The 23,269-nt window shown below is 43.0% G+C and overlaps 1 protein-coding gene across 4 annotated transcripts in view; it reads left to right on the forward strand.

Annotated features, from left to right (window-relative positions):
• ankrd28b (ankyrin repeat domain 28b) overlaps positions 1–23,269 on the forward strand; it is a 291,957-nt gene that overhangs the window by 137,182 nt on the left and 131,506 nt on the right. For all 4 annotated transcript variants that reach the window (XM_072508769.1, XM_072508768.1, XM_072508767.1 and 1 more), the window contains 4 exons: positions 10,056–10,134; positions 13,164–13,234; positions 18,224–18,424; positions 21,731–21,818. In XM_072508769.1, the coding sequence (XP_072364870.1) occupies positions 10,056–10,134; positions 13,164–13,234; positions 18,224–18,424; positions 21,731–21,818 (439 nt within the window). The remainder of the gene's footprint in view (positions 1–10,055; positions 10,135–13,163; positions 13,235–18,223; positions 18,425–21,730; positions 21,819–23,269) is intronic.

Raw genomic sequence — 23,269 nt, forward strand, 5'->3', positions numbered from 1 at the left:
TGTGGAGCAACTGTGCTAACCAGCGAATGGCTATTCCTTATTTTATTTGGCATCAGCTCGGGGTGAATATTGCATCATACCTAAAACCAAGGTTGCAAACAGTCCGGCTCAATCCCTGATAATTGCCAGTGAAGGCGATGGAGTCTCTTTTTGTATTATAAATTTAGAATAACCAATTAATTTTTTTCCAATTTAGAGGCAATTTAGCGTGGTCAATCCACCTACCCTGCACATCTTTTGAGTTGTGGGAGCGAAACCCACAGAAATACAGGGCGAATGGGCAAAGTCCACACAGACAGTGACCCAGAGTCGGGATCGAACTTGGACATCATTGCCCGCCCCTGCTATCCGCCGGCCGCCCCTGCGATCCGCCGGCCGCCCCTGCGATCCGCCGGCCGCCCCTGCGATCCGCCGGCCGCCCCTGCGATCCGCCGGCCGCCCCTGCGATCCGCCGGCCGCCCCTGCGATCCGCCGGCCGCCCCTGCGATCCGCCGGCCGCCCCCTGCGATCCGCCGGCCGCCCCCTGCGATCCGCCGGCCGCCCCCTGCGATCCGCCGGCCGCCCCTGCGATCCGCCGGCCGCCCCTGCGATCCGCCGGCCGCCCCTGCGATCCGCCGGCCGCCCCTGCGATCCGCCGGCCGCCCCCTGCGATCCGCCGGCCGCCCCCTGCGATCCGCCGGCCGCCCCCTGCGATCCGCCGGCCGCCCCCTGCGATCCGCCGGCCGCCCCCTGCGATCCGCCGGCCGCCCCCTGCGATCCGCCGGCCGCCCCCTGCGATCCGCCGGCCGCCCCCTGCGATCCGCCGGCCGCCCCCTGCGATCCGCCGGCCGCCCCCTGCGATCCGCCGGCCGCCCCCTGCGATCCGCCGGCCGCCCCCTGCGATCCGCCGGCCGCCCCCTGCGATCCGCCGGCCGCCCCCTGCGATCCGCCGGCCGCCCCCTGCGATCCGCCGGCCGCCCCCTGCGATCCGCCGGCCGCCCCCTGCGATCCGCCGGCCGCCCCCTGCGATCCGCCGGCCGCCCCCTGCGATCCGCCGGCCGCCCCCTGCGATCCGCCGGCCGCCCCCTGCGATCCGCCGCCCGCCCCCTGCGATCCGCCGCCCGCCCCCTGCGATCCGCCGCCCGCCCCCTGCGATCCGCCGCCCGCCCCCTGCGATCCGCCGCCCGCCCCCTGCGATCCGCCGCCCGCCCCCTGCGATCCGCCGCCCGCCCCCTGCGATCCGATCCCTCCGATCTGACCGACCGAACCCCCACCACCTGTAGCTGCGATCGATTGACCATCTATGCCTATAAATCTTTCCCTTCAAGTGTTTACCCAATTTATTTGAAACCATTACTATTGAACCAACGTCCACTATCCTTCCGGACAGTGCATTCCAGATCATTGTGCCTATTTAAAATAAATTCCTCTGGTTCTTTTGCCACTCATCTTAAATCAGTGTTCTCTAGTTACTGATCCTTCTGCCACCAGAAACAATTTTTAATTTACTCTTGTCGAAACCATTCAAAATTTTGCACACCTCTATAAAATATCCTCTTCACCTTTTCTAAAGGGAACAGCTCCATCTTTTCTGGTCTCCACGTAACAAGTCCGTCAGCCTTGGGTACTGTTCTGGTGCATTTCCTCTGTACCCCCTCCAAGGTCTTGCCACCCCATCTAATTGGCCTCCCCTTTTGACCATCTTTTTATTATGTGTTTATATAAGGGTATCCGGAAGGATTTTATGTTGCTTCTTCCATGCACCCTGACAAAATGTACCTCCTCACTGCGTAAATGTTAATTTTCCTCATGCTTCCCATTTCAACAGTCTACCAATGTCTTCATTATTCCTGATATTTCTCAGTTTTGTATCTTTGGAAACTTTGAAATTATGTCCGTGTACCCTGTTCATTAATATATTTCAAAAAGCATTGTCTCCTGGAAAAGACTGCCTACTTCCCTCCAGACCACGCTTCACAATTAATATTTGCTTTTTGCCCCTTGGCTAATTTTGTATTCGTACTGCCACTATGCCTTTAATCCTGAAGGCTTTTTTTTTGTTGACGGATTTGTTATTTAGTACTTTATCAAGTACCTTTTCAACTAAATATATCAACTGCATGACCCTCATCTACACTCTGTGATACCTCATCAAAAAGCTCAAATCAAGTTACTCAGACATGATTTGTCTTTAGCAGATCTGTACTGACATTTTTTAAACCCATAATTTCACAAATGCCAAGTACACTGGGCGAAATAGCTGGTTCAATTCCCGTATTGGCCTCCCCGAACAAGCGCCGGAATGTGACGACTAGGGGCTTTCCACAGTAACTTCATTGAAGCCTACTTGTGACAAGAAATGTTAGAAGCCAGTCCCATGTGTGTTTAGAACCAAAGAACCATAGAACTCTTACAGTCCAGAAGGAGCCCATTTGGCCCATTGAGTCTGCACCGACCCTCTGAGAGTGCACCCTACCCACACCCACTCCCCTGCCCGACCCCAGAACCCCAACGTAAACTGCATAGAACATAGAACATACAGCACAGAACAGGCCCTTCGGCCCACGATGTTGTGCCGAACCTTTGTCCTAGATTAATCATAGATTATCATTGAATTTACAGTGCAGAAGGAGGCCATTCAGCCCTTTGAGTCTGCACCGGCTCTTGGAAAGAGCACCCTACCCAAACTCAACACCTCCACCCAACACCAAGGGCAATTTGGACATTAAGGGCAATTTATCATTGGCTAATTCACCTAACCCGCACATCTTTGGACTGTGGGAGGAAACCGGAGCACCCGGAGGAAACCCACGCAGACACGGGGAGGACGTGCAGACTCCGCACAGACAATGACCCAAGCCGGAATCGAACCTGGGACCATGGAGCTGTGAAGCAATTGTGCTATGCACAATGCTACCGTGCTGCCCTTAAGAACAAATAAATCTACACTATATCATTTTACCGTAATCCATGTACCTATCCAACAGCTGCTTGAAGGTCCCTAATGTTTCCGACTCAACTACTTCCACAGGCAGTGCATTCCATGCCCCCACTACTCTCTGGGTAAAGAACCTACCTCTGATATCCCTCCTATATCTTCCACCTTTCACCTTAAATTTATGTCCCCTTGTAATGGTGTGTTCCACCCGGGGAAAAAGTCTCTGACTGTCTACTCTATCTATTCCCCTGATCATCTTATAAACCTCTATCAATCATATTTTTGGACACCTAAACTGCACATCTTTGGACTGTGTGATGGAATCGAAGCATCTGGAGGAACCTCCCCCTCACTGTGCGGCAGCAGTGCTAACTACTGTGCCACCGTTTAAATGGTATAAAGTTGTAAGTTGGCAGTGATTATGGCTTCTGTAAGCTCACACATTTAAATCTGTTTCTCTCGAATTTTACTGAATGAAATGAAGATCAAAAAGCTAAAAGTGTGTCCTGACTAATGATTCCCAGAAGTTCAAAATAATCATATTTTGAAACTTCGATGTTGGAACTTCATCAAATGTATTCTCAGGTCACACCATGTGCTGCAGACTGATGCATTCAATGCAAAGACTGTAGTGCAGAAGTGAGTGATGTGGCATTTTGGATACTTATGTATACATACACATGAACACAGTTCCTAAATCATATTAGAATAGCATAACATCCCTCTTTCTTTAAAAATAAATGCCTCGACATATCAAGATAATGCCTCCAATAATTTTTGAAAATATATTCTGTCCAAGCTAAAAATCAACAAACTACTTTTATAATTGAACACTTTTTATCAGAAACATTATTCACAGTATTGCTTAGATGGTGAAGCTTGGTTGGCATTGCTGTCAGTGATGAATTGATGTTGTGTGTTGCTCCTGTTGTATGAATTCCGCTTGACATTGCAGATATTGTGTCACTTGCTGGTGAAGTTGTGTTGCTTGTTGTTGATTATGCTGATGTCTCATTTGTTAGTGATGTTCCTGGTGTTGCTAATGACCGTTTCTGCTTTTCTAGCTTAGGTGTATGTCAGTCATGGATTTTGTTCCTTCTCGTTTGCTTATTGGTAATGTATGATCATGGAGCCTCAACTTCAACCTTTGCTGGGTTCCAAGTTTTCATGATTGGATCCTGTCTCAACAACGCACAAGGATTTGGCTTCCTTGCTCATGTGTTGCCATCTTTCTGCCTGTGCATCTGTGAGTTGTTGTCTTAACTTCTTCCCAGCTAATTGAAGGGTGCATCTTGCTTGGCAGAGTTATCTTGTCCTTTTGGCCATTGAGTAGCTCTGTAGGCGATGTCATGTCAGCCTTGAGGGGTGTAGCTCAGAGCAAGAATAAGTCAAGGTTTGGCCTTTCCTCTTAGCGTTTTTTGAATTGGATTCCATTATCATATATTACTCTTTCAGGCATCCCTTGATTAGCAAACTGAACTTGTACTTCTGAGATGATTTTTGTAGCTCTCTAATCTTCCACCTGTCTGATGAAAGGGAACTTGAGTAATAATCTGCTACAATGAGGTGCCATTCTTGGTTTTGCGTGAATAAATTGGCTCCCACAGTATGCCATGGTCTGAGTAATACTTTGGTAGCTATCATCTCCTCTTTCTGTTGTGTATTTTTATACTTTTGGCACACACTGCATGTAGATATTTATGGCTGGACAATGTCTACTTAGTACGCAGCTGATATGGCTCTGAGTTTATGCTTTTCCATTTCCATGTGGCCGTAAGGTATCTTCTGAAGAAGTTCTTCCTGGGTCGTTTTGGGTATAATGATTCTGGATAAGGCCAGCAGAACATTATCTTCCAGTGTGATGGCAACTCTTATAGACCAACATTGCTGGCTGTATTTGCCGTATCTTAGCAGGCCATTTCTGGATCCCTTGCTGAGAGAAGCTTATAACTGAATGGCGCATAACTTCCTGCATCACTTTTTGGAGCTATCCCAATGATGCACTGGGGAATCTCTTCAGGAAGTTCCCATGCGAAGATTTACCCAGCAATTGCCCAGAAGTGCTAATTTCCTCTGGACAATTGCGCTGGGCTGGGAACCATCCAACTGAAGCGATGTAAATCACTAACTTTGGGTGGTTCTGCTAATTTTGCCCTGATACTTACTCTGAAAGAGTTAGAAGAGGGGGGAAAAAAAATCACTCCTAACTCCAGAGTAACTATTTAAATACCCAGACCCAGTCTCTCACAGGACACCCTGCGCACACACACACACACACATATACGACCCCCCCCCCCCCCCGCCCCGAGAGATTCACCTGCAATCACCATCCCCCTCCCACCGTCACTAGGCTAAATGAACGTAGGGTCAAGAAACCCTACTGCAGAATGTGAGATTTTATGTACTGAAACTTGATGTGCATAATCACAAATTTAAAACTCTGTATAATGTTTAAAGTACCGTACAGCGATTTGTAAAGCTTGAAGTGAAAATCACTCGTTGCATTTAAAGAATGGAGCTAGTTGTGCTGCAGAGAATGAAAGTGGCAATAAATAATTAACAAATGATATTTGTGCACTTTTATTGCACTTTCTGCATGGCAATGTTTTGAAGTGTATGGAAAGTTCTGTGCAGCAGAACAGTAATCCACTGTCTGTTGCACGCAGTGCGTGTGAAGATAGTATTGTAGTCAAGCCAGGCTATAAAACTTAATTTCATCACCATGGATTTTTGGAATGCTTTTGCTCAGGTAATATGGATGAATGTGCGATTAAGTAGTCTTTATGAAATTGGGAGAAAAGGTACCTGGAAATTACAAAATTAATATTTAATATATTAATGTGTTGAAATGCCGACCAATAAAGGTAGATGTTAATAAATAATCACAGAAAGAGTGTTCAGTGTGGTCTTGCAGGGCTTCATATAGAAACGTGGACACATTTTAATTGATGTTACTAAGAAAAAAATCTTGAATTAATAATGCACTTTCATGACATCAAGCCGTCCACAGTGCTTCACTGTACTGAAGTATTTTTGAGTTGTACTCAATGTTGTAAGAACAGCTTAATTTTATATAGGCACATTATAGTAGTGGAATTTCTCAAGTTACTTAAGAAGCAGAACAGATAAAAATTGACTGAGAAGGAGACTATTAGTAGTCTTTTTTTTAAATTTATTCATGGGATGTGAGCATTGCTGGCTGGGCCAGCATTTATTGTCCTTGAACTGAGAGGCTTGCTAGGCCACTTCGTTAGATATTTTGGGGTGAACCACGTTGCTGTGGTGTGTAAGCCAGACCAGGTAAGAATGGCAGATTTCCTTCCCTAAAGAACATTAGTGAACCAGATTGGTTTTGATGACAATCAACAATGACTTTTAATTCCGGATTTTTATTGAATTCAAATTTGACCAACTGCCCTGGTAGGATTCGAACTCCGAGCATTACCCTGGGTCTCTGGATTTACTAGTTCAGTGGCACTTCCACTGTGCTGCCACCTCTTCAATCGTCTGACTAAATGCGTGATCAAAGAGAGAGGATCTTAAAGGAGCAGAGGGAAATGGCAGCCAAGAGGTTTAGGGATAGAATCCCAGGTCTGAGGACTTCGACAGCTGAAGGAATGGCTAGCAATGGTGGAGTTAAGGGAGCGGAGGACGCAGAGACTACAGGAAACATGATAGTCAACATTAACATAGCAAGGTCCCAATAACAGCTTTTGAGATAAATAATCAGATAATCTGTTCTAGTGTTGTTGGCCAGGACATCCAATCAACTCCCCAGTTCATCTTTCTAATTGAGCCATCTAAGATTCACTATCTCACCTCAGGCAATCATTTTGACAGTGCGCCCCTCTTCAATCCTGTACTGAGGTGCCCTCTGTTGCCCCATCATTGGCCATTCCTTTAGTTGCTTAGGCCCCAATTTTGAAATTCCCTTCTTAAAACCTATCTGTTTGACCAAGCTTTTGGTCAGCTACCTTGAATGTCCTTCTATTGCTCAGGATCATACTTTGTTCTGTGATGCTCCTATGAAAAACCACGTGACGTTTCATTTTGTTAAAGGCACTATATAAATTTATGTTCCCTTTTGCTTTCCTTGCCAGCTTTCTGAGCTCCATCTGGCTATCCAAAACTCATCCAGAACTTTGCTGACTGCATTAGTGGGCAGCACGGTAGCATTGTGGATAGCACAATTGCTTCACAGCTCCAGGATCCCAGGTTCGATTCCGGCTTGGGTGACTGTCTCTGAGAAGTCTGCACATCCTCCCCGTGTGTGCGTGGGTTTCCTCCGGGTGCTCCGGTTTCCTTCCACAGTCCAAGGATGTGCAGATTAGGTGGATTGGCCATGATAAATTGCCCTTAGTGTCCAAAATTGCCCTTCGTGTTGGGTGGGGTTACTGGGTTATGCGGATAGGGTGGAGGTGTTGACCTTGGGTAGGGTGCTCTTTCCAAGAGCCGGTGCAGACTCGATGGGCCGATTGGCCTCCTGCACTGTAAATTCTATGATAATCTCACCTGGACAAATTCCTGTCGATCAACGTCTCCTTTGCCAACCTCCGTTGGTTCCCCATCTTTCAGCATATTAATTTTTCAAATTCCTTTTATTTACAAATCCCTTTACAGCTTCACTTCCACTCCCAATCTGTGCAGTTTCCTCCAACCAATATTTCATTTTGCATCCTCCTCTAAGATTATAGGCCAGAATACATTGATCGGGCGGGTGCTCACCCAACTCAGAAGCACATGAAATCACGCAAGAAGATGTCAGCGCAGGTCCTGACATCTCCGCGTGCTTGAGCAATATTTTGGTCAGCGGGCATGCGGCACCTGAAGCTCATGCGCTGACGCTCAAGCGGCAATTCAACCCACTGAGGCCAATTGGAAGCAATTTTACTACGCTCGTGTACATTTACGGCTGGTGGGCAGGCGGATTATCCAGGTGGCCTTTGCATTTTAATGGCAACCACGATTTGGGGTAGGATGAAATATCAAGGCTGAAATTAAATTTAAAAAGATGACTGTAGATTGGGGTTTGTATTTGAATGTCCTGCCTAGACACTGCAGCGTTTTTCCATTGGAATTTACTTTGAAAAGAGAGGCAGCTCTGCAGCTGAGGGATTCCATTAGAAACAGCAGCCCGCATTCTTCTTTTTCACCCTGCCCATCCTCTTCCTGCTGAGCCTTTCCCAGCGCATGTTTCACTGTCTGTTAATTAGCCAATCAGCGTGAAATCATGTCCCAAGGCCAATCCCGGTCGGAAGCTGTATTAGCTGTGAACCCTGCCATTTTCTTCCGAATTCCTCCTGCCAATGTCTCCCTTCAAAACCTCCCTTAAATCCTGACTCCGAACCACTTAATACATTGGCACCACCCAGAAAGACTGACTCCTGATTTGGTTTGGAGGCTGTTACCCTAAAAGGAGCAAATAGAAATGCTTTACATGCTTCATTGGGGCACCAATGCATCAAAATAGAAGTGTTATTCAATTACTGTGTGAAATTAAGAATTTTTTTCTCCAATTATAGCTATACATCTTCCTAGGACGATGAATTATTTTCTGTATATGACTCATACAATATGGTTTCCTGTGTACTTTTTTTAAAGAGTCACACGATGAATCACTTTGCAGCCCACAAAAACCTCCCATAGAGTGCTGGAAATATTCTTTAAACTAAACCACCTTGATTCCCAGACTGTACTTCCCCCCCCCCCCCCTCCCCTTTTTAAAAAAGCTGCATAAGCATAGTAATGATCAACCGTTCAACCATTTTATCATGCCTTTTCATAAAAAAACTGGGGAAAAAACCTTTGATGGTTTAGTTTCTGCTTAGCACAGTAGACATGAGCAGCAATGTATTTGGTGTGGATGGAGCTATTTTTATCAATGTCTGACTTCATGAAAAGAGCAGTCACTGGTAAAGACACGGTGACATTTTTGATTTGATTTACTTTTGATTTTCTCCTGCCACTGCAGATAGTCCAGCCTGAATCAGCGTGTACATTATGTTCAAAGAGATAATTTTCCAACAGAGGTTGTTGAAGAGTGAACATAAGTTGGAACCATCAATGACTTTCTCCTCCTCCTCCTGCTTCACTAGCCTAGGGACTCTTGAGGCCAATTATGATGTCTCTACTACATAATTTCCTGGTCCATGACTCATTCTTTGGGTAAACTTGCTGAGCCGTTGGGTGAGCCATTAGGGAGGGAAATCCACATTTGCTTTTTTTTTTCCACATTTGACTTTTTCAGCATGGGTTTTTTGAAGGCTCAAGTGATGCAGCGTTTTTTTTCTACTTTAAAACAGTGAGCCCTTGCAGCCTTCTGTTCACTCAAGGATTTTCTGTCCATTCAGTCTGTTGCTTTCAGTTGCAGTGTTGTTATGAAATCTGTTGTGTTACATTTGCCACTGTCAATTCCGTTACTGCCTGAAACCTCTATCTCCATGCTTATTTCTGTATGAGAGGATGGGCAAGAGCCCTGATTTCAGCATATCTCCTGCAGATTTTAGCAGTATGTTTTCTGCCATTTAGCTGCCCTTTCAGTGTTTGATCCTAACAGGAAGCGGTTTGAAAATTCATTGTTCAGGTATTACAACTTGGTCTGTAAATCCTTGCTAGTGTATTTTCCTCTGTTTAGTAATTTGCTTAAATTCAACAGGGTTAATATGTGTAATATATGGATGACTGCTAACTATCGTAAGGAAAATTTTGAAGGGAACCAGCTGCAAAGAAGTTGTTGCTGGAGTAAGTAGGAAGAAACAGTTTCCATTGACAGGAGGGTTGGCAACAGACAATTGGCAAAAGAACCCAAGGGGAGATGAGATTTTTGTATCTGTAAAGCAAAATCTTTCAGGCCTAAGAGAACGTCAAAGGATTTGGACTTACTGGCTAACTCTTTCAAAGAGCTAGCTCGGATATGATGGGCCAAATTATGTCTCCTGTCCTATAGGAATCTATGAACTGTGTGTCTTGGACTTTGGAATTCGAGTGGAATGCTGTTGTACGGTTAGCTGCAACTTTAGATGACAATTTACTACTTTTGGCTTGAAATTGAGTGCTGTGACAAGAATGTCTTTTGTTAGCATTGTCACTTAGAAACAAATAGGAGATTTACTCTAAAATGTTTTTCCTCTCGTTGTAGGATGCTGAGAAGAGAACTCCTTTGCATGCTGCTGCATATCTAGGAGATGCTGAAATTATTGAACTCCTTATTCTATCAGGTATATTTCAACGTTACAGTTTAGCCAGTTAAGACAAATATTTGTATTTTCTTCGGAATTTACACAACATCTTTTTGAAGTTGCAGCAAGAGATTAGGAAAGCCCCTGTGGAAATACCAGGCAATGTTTATGATTAGGATTTTTCATTTTCACTTTCTCTAAGCAAGTTTAAATTTTCTAAAGTTGACTGTACCTCTCACTTCATGGTACAAGCTAGCCCAGTAAAAATAAAAGTAGCTTACAAAACCTTTTAACAGCTAATTATTTTGACAGCTACACCAGACGGCTATGTGGCACAGTGGTTAGTATTGCAGTCTCACAGCGCCAGGGACGCGGGTTCAGTTCTATCAAGAAATTTGATTGTTCCTTTCTGCACTCAATGGCCTTAGACCATAAGATATAGAAGCAGAATCACTCGGCCCATCGAGTCTGCTCCGCCATTAAATTATGGCTGATATTTTTTCATCCTCCTTCTCCCGCCTTCTCGCCATAACCCCTGATCCCCTTATTAATCAAGAACCTATCTATCTCTGTCTTAAAGACACTCAGTGATTTGGCCTCCACAGCCTTCTGCGGTAGAGTTCCACAGATACACCACCTTCTGGCTGAAGAAATTCCTCCTCATCTCAGTTTTAAATGATCGCCCCTTTAGTTTAAGATTGTGTCCTCTGGTTCTAGTTTTTCCTACAAGTGGAAACATCTTCGCTATTTCCACTCTACCCAGACCTCGCAGTATCCTGTAAGTTTCAATAAGATCCCCTCTCATCCTTCTAAACTCCAACGAGTACAGACCCAGTCCTCAACCGTTCCTCATACGACAAGCTCTTCATTCCAGGGATCATTCTTCTGAACCTCCTCTGAAACCTTTCCAAGGCCAGCACATCTTTCCTTAGATGCAGGGCCCAAAACTGCTCACAATACTTTAAATGGGGCCTTATACAACCTCAGAAGTACATCCCTGGTCTTGTATTCTAGCCCTTTTGATATGAATGCTAACATTGCATTTGCCTTCCTAACTGCCGACTGAACCTGCACGTTAACCTTAAGAGAATTGTGAACAAGGACTCCCAAGTCCCTTTGTGCTTCTGATTTCATAAGCACTTCCCTGTTTAGAAAATAATTTATACCTGAACTCCTCCTTCCAAAGTGCATAACCTCACACTTTTCCACATTGTATTTCATCTGCTACTTTGTATCATAAACTATCTGTCCTTCTACAGATCTTTGTATCATATACTACCTGTCCCTCTACAAATCTTTGTGTCCTTCTTTACATAGCTTCTTGAGCTGGCAAGAGTTTCACTGAGGCCTTATAAGGCTGTTCTGGGCAGCGTTCCCAGCAATACTGGACTCTAGGCTGACAGCTCTACACTCCTCCTTAATTGGGTGACTGTGGAGTTTGCACGTGTCTGCATGTGTTTTGTCCGGGTGCTCCGATTTCCTCCCACAGTCTAAAGATGTGCAAGTTAGGTGGATTGGCCATTCTAAATTGCCCCACAGTATTCCGGGATGTGTAGGCTAGGTGGGGTTACAGGGGTGGTGATGGGGGGAAAGAATTGGGCTTAGATAGGCCGCTCTTTCAGAGGATCGGTGCAGACTCGATGGGCCGAATGGCCTCCTTCTGTGCTGTAAAAATTCTATGGTTCTATACTCAGCAATGTTGTCGATTAGCCCATAAAATGCAATTCAGTTGCTTAGAATCTATCAGTTGGGAGCCCTAAAGCATCGAATAACAGCGAGGACTTAACAAGTTACACTAAATTAAGTGTACACTAATTTACTGCTGAAACCCAAAGGGTTAAAATTCCATTGGCCCCACTACTGAGCAAAGGATGATGGTGCAAGACTGAGGTGTTGCCAAACCTGAAGACGCTGATTGTACCTCAATCTATGAGGATTCTATACAATTATGTCTGGCTGTTTGTGTCCACGTATGCTTCATTGGTGCCTGCCTCAATCCACCACTAAGTCAAAATGAGTCCTAATAGCTGCATTGTAAACTGTCCTGCTCTGAGGCCCATCATGGGTTGATAAAACTCAAGGCGGTAAAGCTCTGAGCAATGGAAAGTGCCAATTTTCATGTCAAGAAAGATGATTGTTCCTTCCTGGGCACAATGGCCTTTCTTTACAGGGCTTCTTGGCTATTTGAAAGGACTGCTGTGATGTTCATGCCAGCTCTGAACTGGCAAGAATTTCACTGAGACCGTATACGATTATTCTCGGCAAAATTTCCAGCAAGACTGGGACCTAGACTGAGAGCTCGACACTCCTCCCTTAATTGGATGTTGGGGCTGAAGATTAACCAATGGTCTTGCTCAGCTACAAGTTTTTAACTTTGGATAGTGCTTGCAGTAAGCATTCCTCTGCCAGATATAGAGAAAAGTTTACTTTCTGCTTCAGTGTTAAATTTTCTGTTTATCTGCTTTTGCATATAAATAAGTACACAATCATTCAGACTTCAGAAGAAATGCTGGAAGGAAACTCTGAAGGACGCAAGTCTAAATTGCTCTATATAATGCTTCAAACTGCAGTACTCGGTATTTCTTAAAAATGGCCTTCAAATTCGAACCAGGCAGACCATATTCATCTTGTATTTTGACCTTTGTTTCTACAAATCTGTGTCAGACTCATTTAAACAGTGAAATGTTTCGAAATGTTATATATTTTAAATTTCTTCTAAAACTGGTCTTGGTCAAGTCTTTATTTTATAATAATGTTTATTAAGTGTCAGAAATAGGCTTACGCTGCAATGAAGTTACCGTGAAAATCCCTTAGTCGTCATACTACAGCGCCTGTTTTTAGTTAAGGTGGTTAATGAGCTTTGGACCTGAGCAGTGGACTTGGTGTTTTAAGTCAATGTTACAGGTTATTGCATTCGTTCTTGTTACTCCATTGCACATTGTGCAGGAAGGTTTCAGCTAAATTTCTCCCCCTCGGCTAACCTTATGATGATATGAAATTGGTAGGAAATTCTGTGTTGCCCATTGTTATTTAGATACATGATTACTTGTACAATTTTGTATTTGTAGGAGCTAGAGTTAATGCCAAAGACAACAAATGGTTGACTCCCCTGCATCGTGCTGTTGCCTCTTGCAGTGAGGTAAGTGTAAATGATTCACATTGCCATTGCAGAATTAGAGAACTTGACCTTAAAGGCCCTGTGTGCAAGTGATTTTGATTTTTCATGTTTTGAATAAAGAATGTGCAGTTGCAAACATTAGAAATGATTAGCTCAATGGATCACCTTGACTGTTGTAACCAGAGGAAAAAATAAATTTGACATTTAAAAATGTAAATAAATGTTGGAATTTGCTTATTATTAAATTTGGCAGTTCATTTGCAGTCTTGACTGGTATTGAGAACCTGGTGTGAATGCACTACTATTGCAAAATGTCAGATGTTGCAGCAAACAGCTGATGTCCTGTTTGAGAAGAGCTTTCATGTCTATGGACTTGTGGTGTTTTACTAAAAATTTGTTCTATTCTTGACATGAAATTTTCTCAAATTATTTTCTGGCATTGGTAGTATTACCTCAACAGTTGCTAGGATACCGGTCAGAAACCCCAATGTTTTATTTAGTTTGTCATAGACTGTGAGGAAAGGATACCTCGCTCCAGGAATGCTTCCACACACATATAGAGTTATGTTGTATTAAAACAAACTTTATTACTAGCACAGTATTAAACTCACTTTAACATCATGCAAAAAATATAGCTCTCAATTGCCAGTTAAACAATGCTTAACAATAAAATTAAACACTATCTCCTAGCCACTATCTTTTCATCTCCAATCAAAAAACCCAGGACAAAATCCTCTTTTAAATGCAGTTAGCAGATTCAGGAATACTTGCTTTTTGAAATGTCTTGGATAAACTGCTTTTAGAGAGATCCTTCAAGAGCCAGCTTGCAAATTCTTGCCCGTGTCAACTACTGTTTAACTTCCCAGCATTTGGCAAAAAGCTCCTGTGCTGTTCACAGGAAACTGTTCTTTGAGAAGCTGCTGGTCTGTTCACAACCTAGTCAAAACCTCAACTCCTGACTGCCGTAGCCCCTGGCTCCCATTAACCACATCACCTCTATCCCACTAACTGGCGTATAACCTTCTGACTAAGGCTGAACACAATGTCTTTAAAATTATCTACTACCCAGGTAACCTTTCTATAAACAAAATTCCATTCCCCCTACTTGGGCAAAGATTATACATGGCTGGAATGAGTTATGACCTTTTGCGATATTTTAATTGCACCTCTGTAGCCCCAAAGTCTAGCTTACTTTCAAACCAGGATTTTTTTAAAAACATAACTTTGGCAGTCGAATACGCAATTGTAACCCAGGCTTTTAGCCAATGCACCAGATACATATAATACAATATATATGAAATTCATCCATTCATCACATAGCCCCCAAACTACTTCATAGACCAGCTAATAATAATATTTATTAGTGTCAGAAGTGGGCTTAAATTAACACTGCAATGAAGTTATTGTGAAAATCCCCTAGGCGCCGCATTCCAGCGCTTGTTCGGGTACACTGAGGGAGAATTCAGAATGTCCAAATTACCTAACGAGCACGTTTTTCGGGACTTGTGAGAGGAAACCGGAGCACCCAGAGGAAACCCGGAGGAAACCCATGCATTCACAGGGAGAACGTGCAGACTCCACACAGATAGTGACCCAAGCCGGAATCAAACCCGGGTCCCTGGTGCTGTGAAGCAACAGTGCTAACCATTAAGCTACTGTTGGAGAGCTTGTGCACCACTCAAGTGACTTCTTTACCTTTATCATTTTTCATCTCTACCCAAACAACTTCTACATCCTGGGTTCCTGAACTTCGGTCATCCCTCTCTAATACCATCATGAATTAACAGAGTCATCCCTCCCACATTATCCTTGCTTCCTGTCCTTCCTAAATGTCATTTACCCGGGTCCAATCTATGTAATTTTGCAGTCATGTCGCTGTAACGGCTATCAGATGGCACTTATTTATTTTTATTTGTACTATCAGTTCAAACGTTTTGTTTCGAATGCTACGTATATTCAGATACAAAACCTTTATTATTTTGGTAGCTTCTTGTCTGCTGATTTACTCTTAGAATTGTACTCTGACTCTTGCTGTCATGATCTGTTCATCATTTACCATCTTAATGACTTTCTTTCTTGTCTTAAGTCTTCAATTCACCAAATCTTCTCAAATATGATCCCTTGCCCCCAATATTTAGTTTAAAATCCCTCTTCTTTCTTTGTTCCCTTTTTGCCTATTTAAGAAGTGGACTTTGCCAAACTAAAAGTTGGCTGCTCCAGGGAACGTGATTCACAAGTTGGTTACAGTTTCTGGATAAAAAAGGACCCTCATCCTTTTAAGCTTCTTTCTTAAACCACTGCAGTCCATGTGGTGCAGGTGCTGTTAGGGAGGGATTTCCGGGATTTTGACCCAGTGACAGTGAAGGAACGGCAATATATTTCCAAGTCGGTGGTGAGTGGCTTGGAGGGGAACTTCCAAGTGATGGTGTTCCCATGTGTGCTGCCATCGTCATTCTAGATGGTAATGGTCATGGACTGAGGAGGTTCTCTCTAAAGGGCCTTGGTAAGTTCCTGCAATGCATCATGTAGATAGTATACATTGCTGCTACTGTGGGTTAGTGGCAGAGGGAATTAATGTTTGTGGATGGGGTGCCAATCAAGCCGGCTGCTTTGTCCTGGATGGTGTCGAGCTTCTCAAGTGTATTGGAGCTGCACTCATCCAGGCAAGTGGAGAGTGTTCTATCGACTCTTGACTTGTGCCTTGTAGATGGTGGACTGGCTTTAGGGAGTCGGGAGGTACATTTTTGCCGCAGGATTCCTAGCCTTTGACCTGCTCTTGTAGCCACAGCACTTATATGGCTAGTCAGTTCAGTTTCTGGTCTGTAGTAATCCCCAGGATGTTATTGGCGGATTCAGTGATGGTACAGCTGTTGAATGACCAGGAGTGCTGGTTATATTCTCTCTTATTGGACATGGTCATTGCCTGGCACTTGTGTGGCGTGGTTGTTACCTTTCACTTGTCACCTAAGCCTGGATATTGTCCAGGTCTTGCTGCATTTGGAGATGAACTGCTTCAGTATCAGAGGAGTTGCGAATGGTTCTGAACATTGTGCAGTCATCAACGAACATCCCCCACATCTGACCTTGTGATGGAAGGAAGGTCATTGATGAAGCAGCTAAAGAAAGTTGGGCCTGGACACTACTGTGAGTAGTGCCTCACCATTTTTCTTATAAATTATGTTGAATCTGTGGGCTGTGAGACTCCATCCTGTCAAGACCAAAACAAGATCCTAGACTGACAACAAAGGCTGCCTAAAGGCTAATCATCCTCAAAGCCTTCTCTGGATGATTGCTGTCATTGTCTGCAGAGCAGATCAAGTCTCTATATCCACCTCCCCCTTCATTACCACCAACTTTAAAGGAATTCTGCAACTCCTGCTTTCAATGAACCCGGCTGAACTTCAACTCCTATGCGAAGGAATCCTCACTGGAATTTAACATCATGACTCTGGTATTCACATGAGTTAATATCCATATATTTGACCCTTTTATGTTACTAATAGTTGTCAAACTCCTCTTTTCTATCTGCTTGTGTGTGTATGTAGTTGCAGCCCCCTCCTCCACTCTCAGTTTGAATTGTATGATCAAACCATATTTCTGATTTAACCCTAAAGATATTTTGTTATGAGTCACTTTAAAAATTGACTTCATGAGCAGAGAGTCGGGGAAACACGCCACAGCATATTTCAAAAGTAAAACGCCTCTGCTTACAGACAGACAACAAGAAAAATAACGTTCAGTTTGTCTCTCTACCCTGTCCGTAACACCGATAAATAAACAGGGAAAAGACGTGCATCAAAATTAATCATTTTATCAGCACAATTCTGAAATATGTTCGACTAGGAGAACAGAGCTCAGAAGGGCATTGAGGGTTTATTTCAGATGGAATGATTTGCTCAAAGTGGCTATTGAGACTTCATTTAAATGTGAAAGGATGCAGCAAATTAGACTACTCCAGTTGAAGTTTACTCAAGTAGACTCCGATGCTGTCAATGCTATGATGAATCAATGCTGCAAGGTCTGATGAGACTTTAGCTGGATAATTTGACTTTTCTCTTCTACTGGTTGCTGACTGGCCTGATGTCCATTTCTGGCGTTTTCTTTCTTCAAATTGTCTAATGTTATTCTGTATAGTATGTGAAATAACTTTCTGATTTACTTGGCTAAATAAACAAATTCCATGAGTTTTTCTTTGCTATCCTGAGGTGATGCTAGTTTGATGCCATCTCGTCTTGAAATGATTATTCTATTTCTTTTTTTTGTTTCCAGATCAAAGTGTTTTGTTCCGGGTTTAAATTGTGCACTAAAATGTATATCTATTATGTTGAATCTACCTTGTAAGAAAAAGATCTGAATATTCTCGTACCAGCCCCCCCCCCCCCCCAAGCAGGCGCCGGAACGTGGCGACTTTTCACAGTAACTTCATTTGAAGCCTACTTGTGACAATAAGCAACTTTCATGTTGTTTGTACTATTGCTGAGGAGTTAATTTATTTCAGTTCACTGTGTTGTGACATTTCCTTCACGTTTACAAAGAAAACTATGGAAAATGTCCTTCTCAAGCAATTGTAGGGAGGCATTGAACTGTGTAACATTCTCTTCAGAACCAGATTCTGAACAATTTTTATTATCTTGGTGCAAAGTGGTAGTGTGTTTCTAAGTATTAAATGATTGTGTTTAAATTAATCTGCTGTCAGCTACTATTTTTGGGCTACTTTTCTTCTCTTCATTGCAGTGAATCAGTGAAAATGTTGGGAAATTGGTTTGTTTACTTGCTGTCTGATCCAATTGGATTACAAATTTTAAAATGTTGATTCCAGGCTAGTTAAAATAGCTAGGAGGTCTGTTCTTGCAGATGTTGGAGACTTTGAGAACCAAGTAGAGTAACCCTTTGGGAATTAAAATATATTCTTAAAATTTAGTCCAGATGGTCAGCTGTATATTCCAGTGGCTGACTTTACTTTCACATTATGTACTATAATCTTTTGTTTAACTGTTTATTTTGATTTAGGAAGCAGTTCAGGTGCTTTTGAAGCATTCGGCTGATGTGAATGCTCGTGACAAAAACTGGCAGACTCCATTACATATTGCTGCTGCAAACAAGGCTGTGAAGTGTGCAGAAGCCCTGGTTCCCCTTTTAAGTAATGTAAACGTCTCCGACCGAGCAGGGAGAACTGCTCTACACCATGCTGCCTTCAGTGGACATGTAGAGGTATTCTATTAAAATTATTTTAAAGTGGACTAAAATAATTGGGGTTAGTGTATTTTTGTTAACTAAAAATTAACTGCTTCATATTGTTGCAAATACCTAGATCATAATGGCATATGCTTTGGAATGTAACTCAGTTTTTGGAAGTAAATGGGGGTATTTGGTTGAGAAATTGGTAAAAGCAACCCTGAAGTAAAGTACAATTAAAACAAGCTTGGAGTTTGTTAAATGGTTAGAGCCATGTTGGCTTAAGAGGTTAACAGCTGGACATTTAAGATAAACAGCAGGTGGATGTACAGTGAGTAGTGCAGAAGTCCCCCGGGTCCATCTCCCTCTCTTAACAGATTTTCTGTTTTGGGTAGTGCAAGGTGAGATGGTTTCTCAGTGGAATTCAGCAAGAGCCAAGTCACTGGCACCATGAGTGGCTCCGCTTATGCGGGATGGGGACTCTAAAACAGGTGGTCACGGTCTCAGAATACGGGATACGACATTTAGGATTGAGATGAGGAGAAATTTCTTCACTTAGTGGGTGGTGAAACTGTGGAATTCTTTACCGCCTAAGGCTGGGGAGGCCAAGTCCTTGAAGAAATAGATACATTCTAGACATTAAAGGCGTCAAGGGGTATGGGGAGAGAGCCGATATGACATTGAGATAGAGGATCAGTCATGATCATTGAATGGCAGAGCAGGCTTGATGGACTGAATGTACTCCTCCTCTTAATTTCTATGGTTTTTTTCTTATCTAAAGAACGGCAGATATGACGTTTGCAGTTATTTCAGTAAAGGATACTTTATTCATCAGTTTTTCCAGAATTAAGGAAAGCTGTGGAATTTAAAAGTAGTTAAATTGCATTTCTTCCTGTGCACAGGCTATGTGTATCACATTGTTATGGAGGTGGGTGGAGTATAATGAGATCCTTTGTTTTCAACTTATTTCTTTGAACTCAGTTGGGCCTAGCCAACAGGCAAGGCTGGTTAATGTTGGAGAAACAGCGAAGCAACTGTGTCAACTTTGGGTTTACACAACTTATAACTCCTTTCAAGTTGAGAGATAAAGCCAGACCTATACCTAAAGTGGAGTAAATGCTAGATCTATCGTCCATAACAGCCTGCAAGTGGGAGCTGATATGTTTTCCAAGACAAAATTGGAAAGGGGAAAAACACTGCAGATTTGTTTAGTTGGAAGAAATCTACAGTAATCCTCAGTGAAAGTCAGTTAATTTTGCTGCCGTTAGCATTCCAGAAATACTCTGCTTCATTGCAGTTTAAACCTATAGGAGGAGCAAGCTGTTGGAAACCAAGGGTATATTCTGATGTTTTAAGTTACTGTGTTGGAGTTGCAGTTCGGCTCATGCTAGAGTTGTGGAATCCAGATTTGCTCGTTGGTAAACAAGTGGGAGGCACTGAGCTGAAAGCTAATAGAAGGAGCCCCATTAAATTCTGTACCCTAGAGAATAGCTGGAACAAAGAAGAGATATCAGAGTAAATTGTGGAGAGCGGTGATGCATCCTTTAGGTTGGCCCCAGGAAAAGTGAATGAATCTTAAAATTTGAATTTATAGCGTTAGTCTTAGTGGTAATATACCTTATTTTGTTTAATTCTTTGGCTGCTTTTGCTACCACCACAACTACAGGAACCATACTCTCACCACAAATGTAGTTGCAGTGCCTGTGACATCACTGCCAGCGACACTGCCTGCATCAAGGAACAATATTTTGAATGCCGGCCGATCACTACCCCTTGCTGCCTTGTTTGCATCCCACTTGCTGTCTTACTCGCTGGCCCGCTCCCTGAGCGGAGGAGGGATATGAGCGGAGAGGAGAGGGGCTGCAGGTCGTGGGGGCGGGAGCGAGGTTATGGAGGGCAGGTTGCAGCAACACTGGTCTCACAGCAATGATGTCAGTGGCACTGACTTGCTATTCCAATACATTGGCAGGAGATGCAGAATAATTCTTTTTGACATCCAATAAAGTTTGTTTTTGTTAAAAATGTGTGAATTCTTGTAGCATAGTTAATTGCTGGGTGATCAGATTTATTCTTTAATGGTTCCTAACAGGATCATAACAGTGTGAATTGTAAGGAATTAAATGTTGATGTCAGAAGCATTGATACTGTTTAATGCTGCAGACCTGTATTTAATGTGCTTTATAAATATCTGATTTGATGTGCATAATTATCTAACGATGTTTTAGAGTATGACCTTGTTTTTTTTAAAATTTAGAGTACCCAATTATTTTTTTCTCCAATTAAGAGGCAATTTAGCGTGGCCAATCCACCTAACCTGTACATCTTTGGGTTGTGAGGGTGAAACCCACGCAGACATGGGGAGAATGTGGAGTATGACCTTGTTAAGTAAATTCTGAGCTAATAGCTTACTCAAATACTATTTGATATTAGAACAAAGTGAAATGCTCAAAACACTGAGGTGAAGGAGGAAGCATGTTTATGGGGAAATTTCAGCTGTGTGTGCAGGCCCTGCAGACGTGATAGGAAAATTCTGATACAAGTTTAAAAGTGAAGCTGAGGGCAGCACGGTGGTGCAGTGGGTTTGCTCTGCTGTCTCACGGCGCCGAGGTCCCAGGTTCGATCCCAGCTCTGGGTCACTGTCTGTGTGGTGTTTTCACATTCTCCCTGTGTTTGCATGGGTTTTCCACCCCACAACCCAAAGATGTGCAGGGTAGGTGGAGTGGCCATGCTAAATTGCCCCTTAATTGGAAAAAATGAATTGGGTACTCTAAATTTAGAAAAAAAAGTGAAGCTGCCAGCTATTTAGGAAATTAAGCAAGGCAATATTCAAAATACTGAAAATTTTAATTTAAAAGTAAAACCACAAATAGGTTTTCTCTGGTGTATTACAACGTACTTCATCTACATCTCTCAAATCAAAAGTGGTGATAGTGACCCTGTTTGAAAAGTGCCACAGATTGGCATCTTGAGCCCTGGCTGTTTTTGCCAGCGTTCCCATCCCCTGTTTTAATGCCATTTTTGAAACTCTAATCCCTCAACAGAACTAAGATGAATTGTGCTGTTCTCTTGGACACAATGCCTTAGTAGTGAAGTAGCTACAGCACTGAACACCCTTGGTCACTTGGAATTGCATTTAATGTTTTGAGTCAAATTGCTTCCATTGCTTGGTGCAACACTTTTGCTAATTGCAAAATAGTGCAATTCTGTTGAAAGATCAGTGATTAAACATGTAGCATCCTTCGTTACAGAACAGATGTTAGTACATTATTGTAACTGAAGTAAGCTTGAAAAAAAAAATTGTGATCAACTAAATTGAATTCAATGAAAACAACTGTTTTCCAGATGGTTAGCTTGCTACTATCCAGAGGTGCCAACATCAATGCCTTTGATAAGAAAGACCGACGTGCTATTCACTGGGCTGCGTATATGGGTATGGTATTACATAAATAGTTTCATGTTCTGCTCATTAAGCTTTGACAAGTCATCATCAATTTATTTTTAAACCTTTGATAGTTTCTTTTTGGAAACTGTGGAGCTGTGACGATTAGCTTAGGGGAGGGGTTTGAAATGTTGCCATTGGGCAATTAGAAGAATTCTGTTTCAAAGGTGAGCCCAGCTGGGTTATGGGTTAGTGCTTCATTTTCCTCGGGGCTGTGGGGGATGTCAGCTGAGCAGTCTGTAAATTGGGCTCTTTTCAGATAAAGCTGCAACTAAATTTAATTAGTGTAATCCAAGTTATACGTTGAGTTTTCATTTTATTTTTACTTCTCGAGTAAAAATGGTGATTGATCAGCAGTGTGCCTGTATGTGGTTTTGAGAATAATGTGAGATATCCCATTATAATCTTTATTCTCCCCCTCCACACTACACTCCCCTTCCAAATCTGCACTCAGTATATTTCAACCGATCGATGCCTGTGTCTAAGTATTTACGTTGTGTATTTTAGGGTTTTTTAATAAATCTTTTTATTGGCATTTTCAAAATTATATACATTGCCGTTCGCTTTCATTTGTTGTACAGCACAAAAAGGCTTCTCGTGTATTTTATGTTTCCCCTATGTTTTTTCTTTTCATGTAATAATAATCCTGATTGTCACAAGTAGGCTTGCATTAACACTGCAATGAAGTTACTGTGAAAAGCCCCTAGTCGCCACAGTCCGGCGCCTGTTCGGGAACATGGAGGGAAGAATTCAGAATGTCCCAATTACCTCACAGCACGTCTTTTGGGACTTGTGGGAGGAAACTGGAGCACCCGGAGGAAACTCACGCAGACACGCGAAGTACGTGCAGACTCCGCACAGACAGTGACCCAAGCTGGGAATCGAACCTGGAACCCTGGAGCTGTGAAGCAACAGTACTAACCACTGTGCTGCAGTCCCACTGTATGGAATGATCTGTCTGAATTGTACGCAGAACAATATTTATCACTGTACCTCAGTACACGTGACACTAAATAAATCCAATCCAGTCATTCCAAAATAATTTAACAGTTTTGCTGCTTATCTCCGTTAAATTATGAAAATTAAAAACAAAACCTCAAGGTTCCCAAGCCAAAATCGAAGCGAAATCAGAAGTGAAGATCTGCATCTCTCTTTATCTATGACGTCTCTCTCTCTCTTTGGCCCCTTTCTCTCTTTGACCTTTCCCTGGTCATGCTACGTTGCTAGTCGCTGATTTCTCCCTCCCCACCCCCAAAAGTGATTTAAAAAATATATATTTTCTTTGTCCAGTACAATGTTAATGACGCATCCCACCTGAACCAGAAAGAGGGAATTCCACCTGTTGGATGGAAAAGAGATAGAAAGGGAGCACCAGCCCTCCTTTCATCTCCCTTATTCCTTCTCATCTTTCCCCGTTTCTCCTTTTCCGACTGCCTGTTTCA

Source organism: Scyliorhinus torazame, chromosome 6 (genome assembly GCF_047496885.1).
Source record: "Scyliorhinus torazame isolate Kashiwa2021f chromosome 6, sScyTor2.1, whole genome shotgun sequence".
NCBI lineage: Eukaryota > Metazoa > Chordata > Chondrichthyes > Carcharhiniformes > Scyliorhinidae > Scyliorhinus > Scyliorhinus torazame.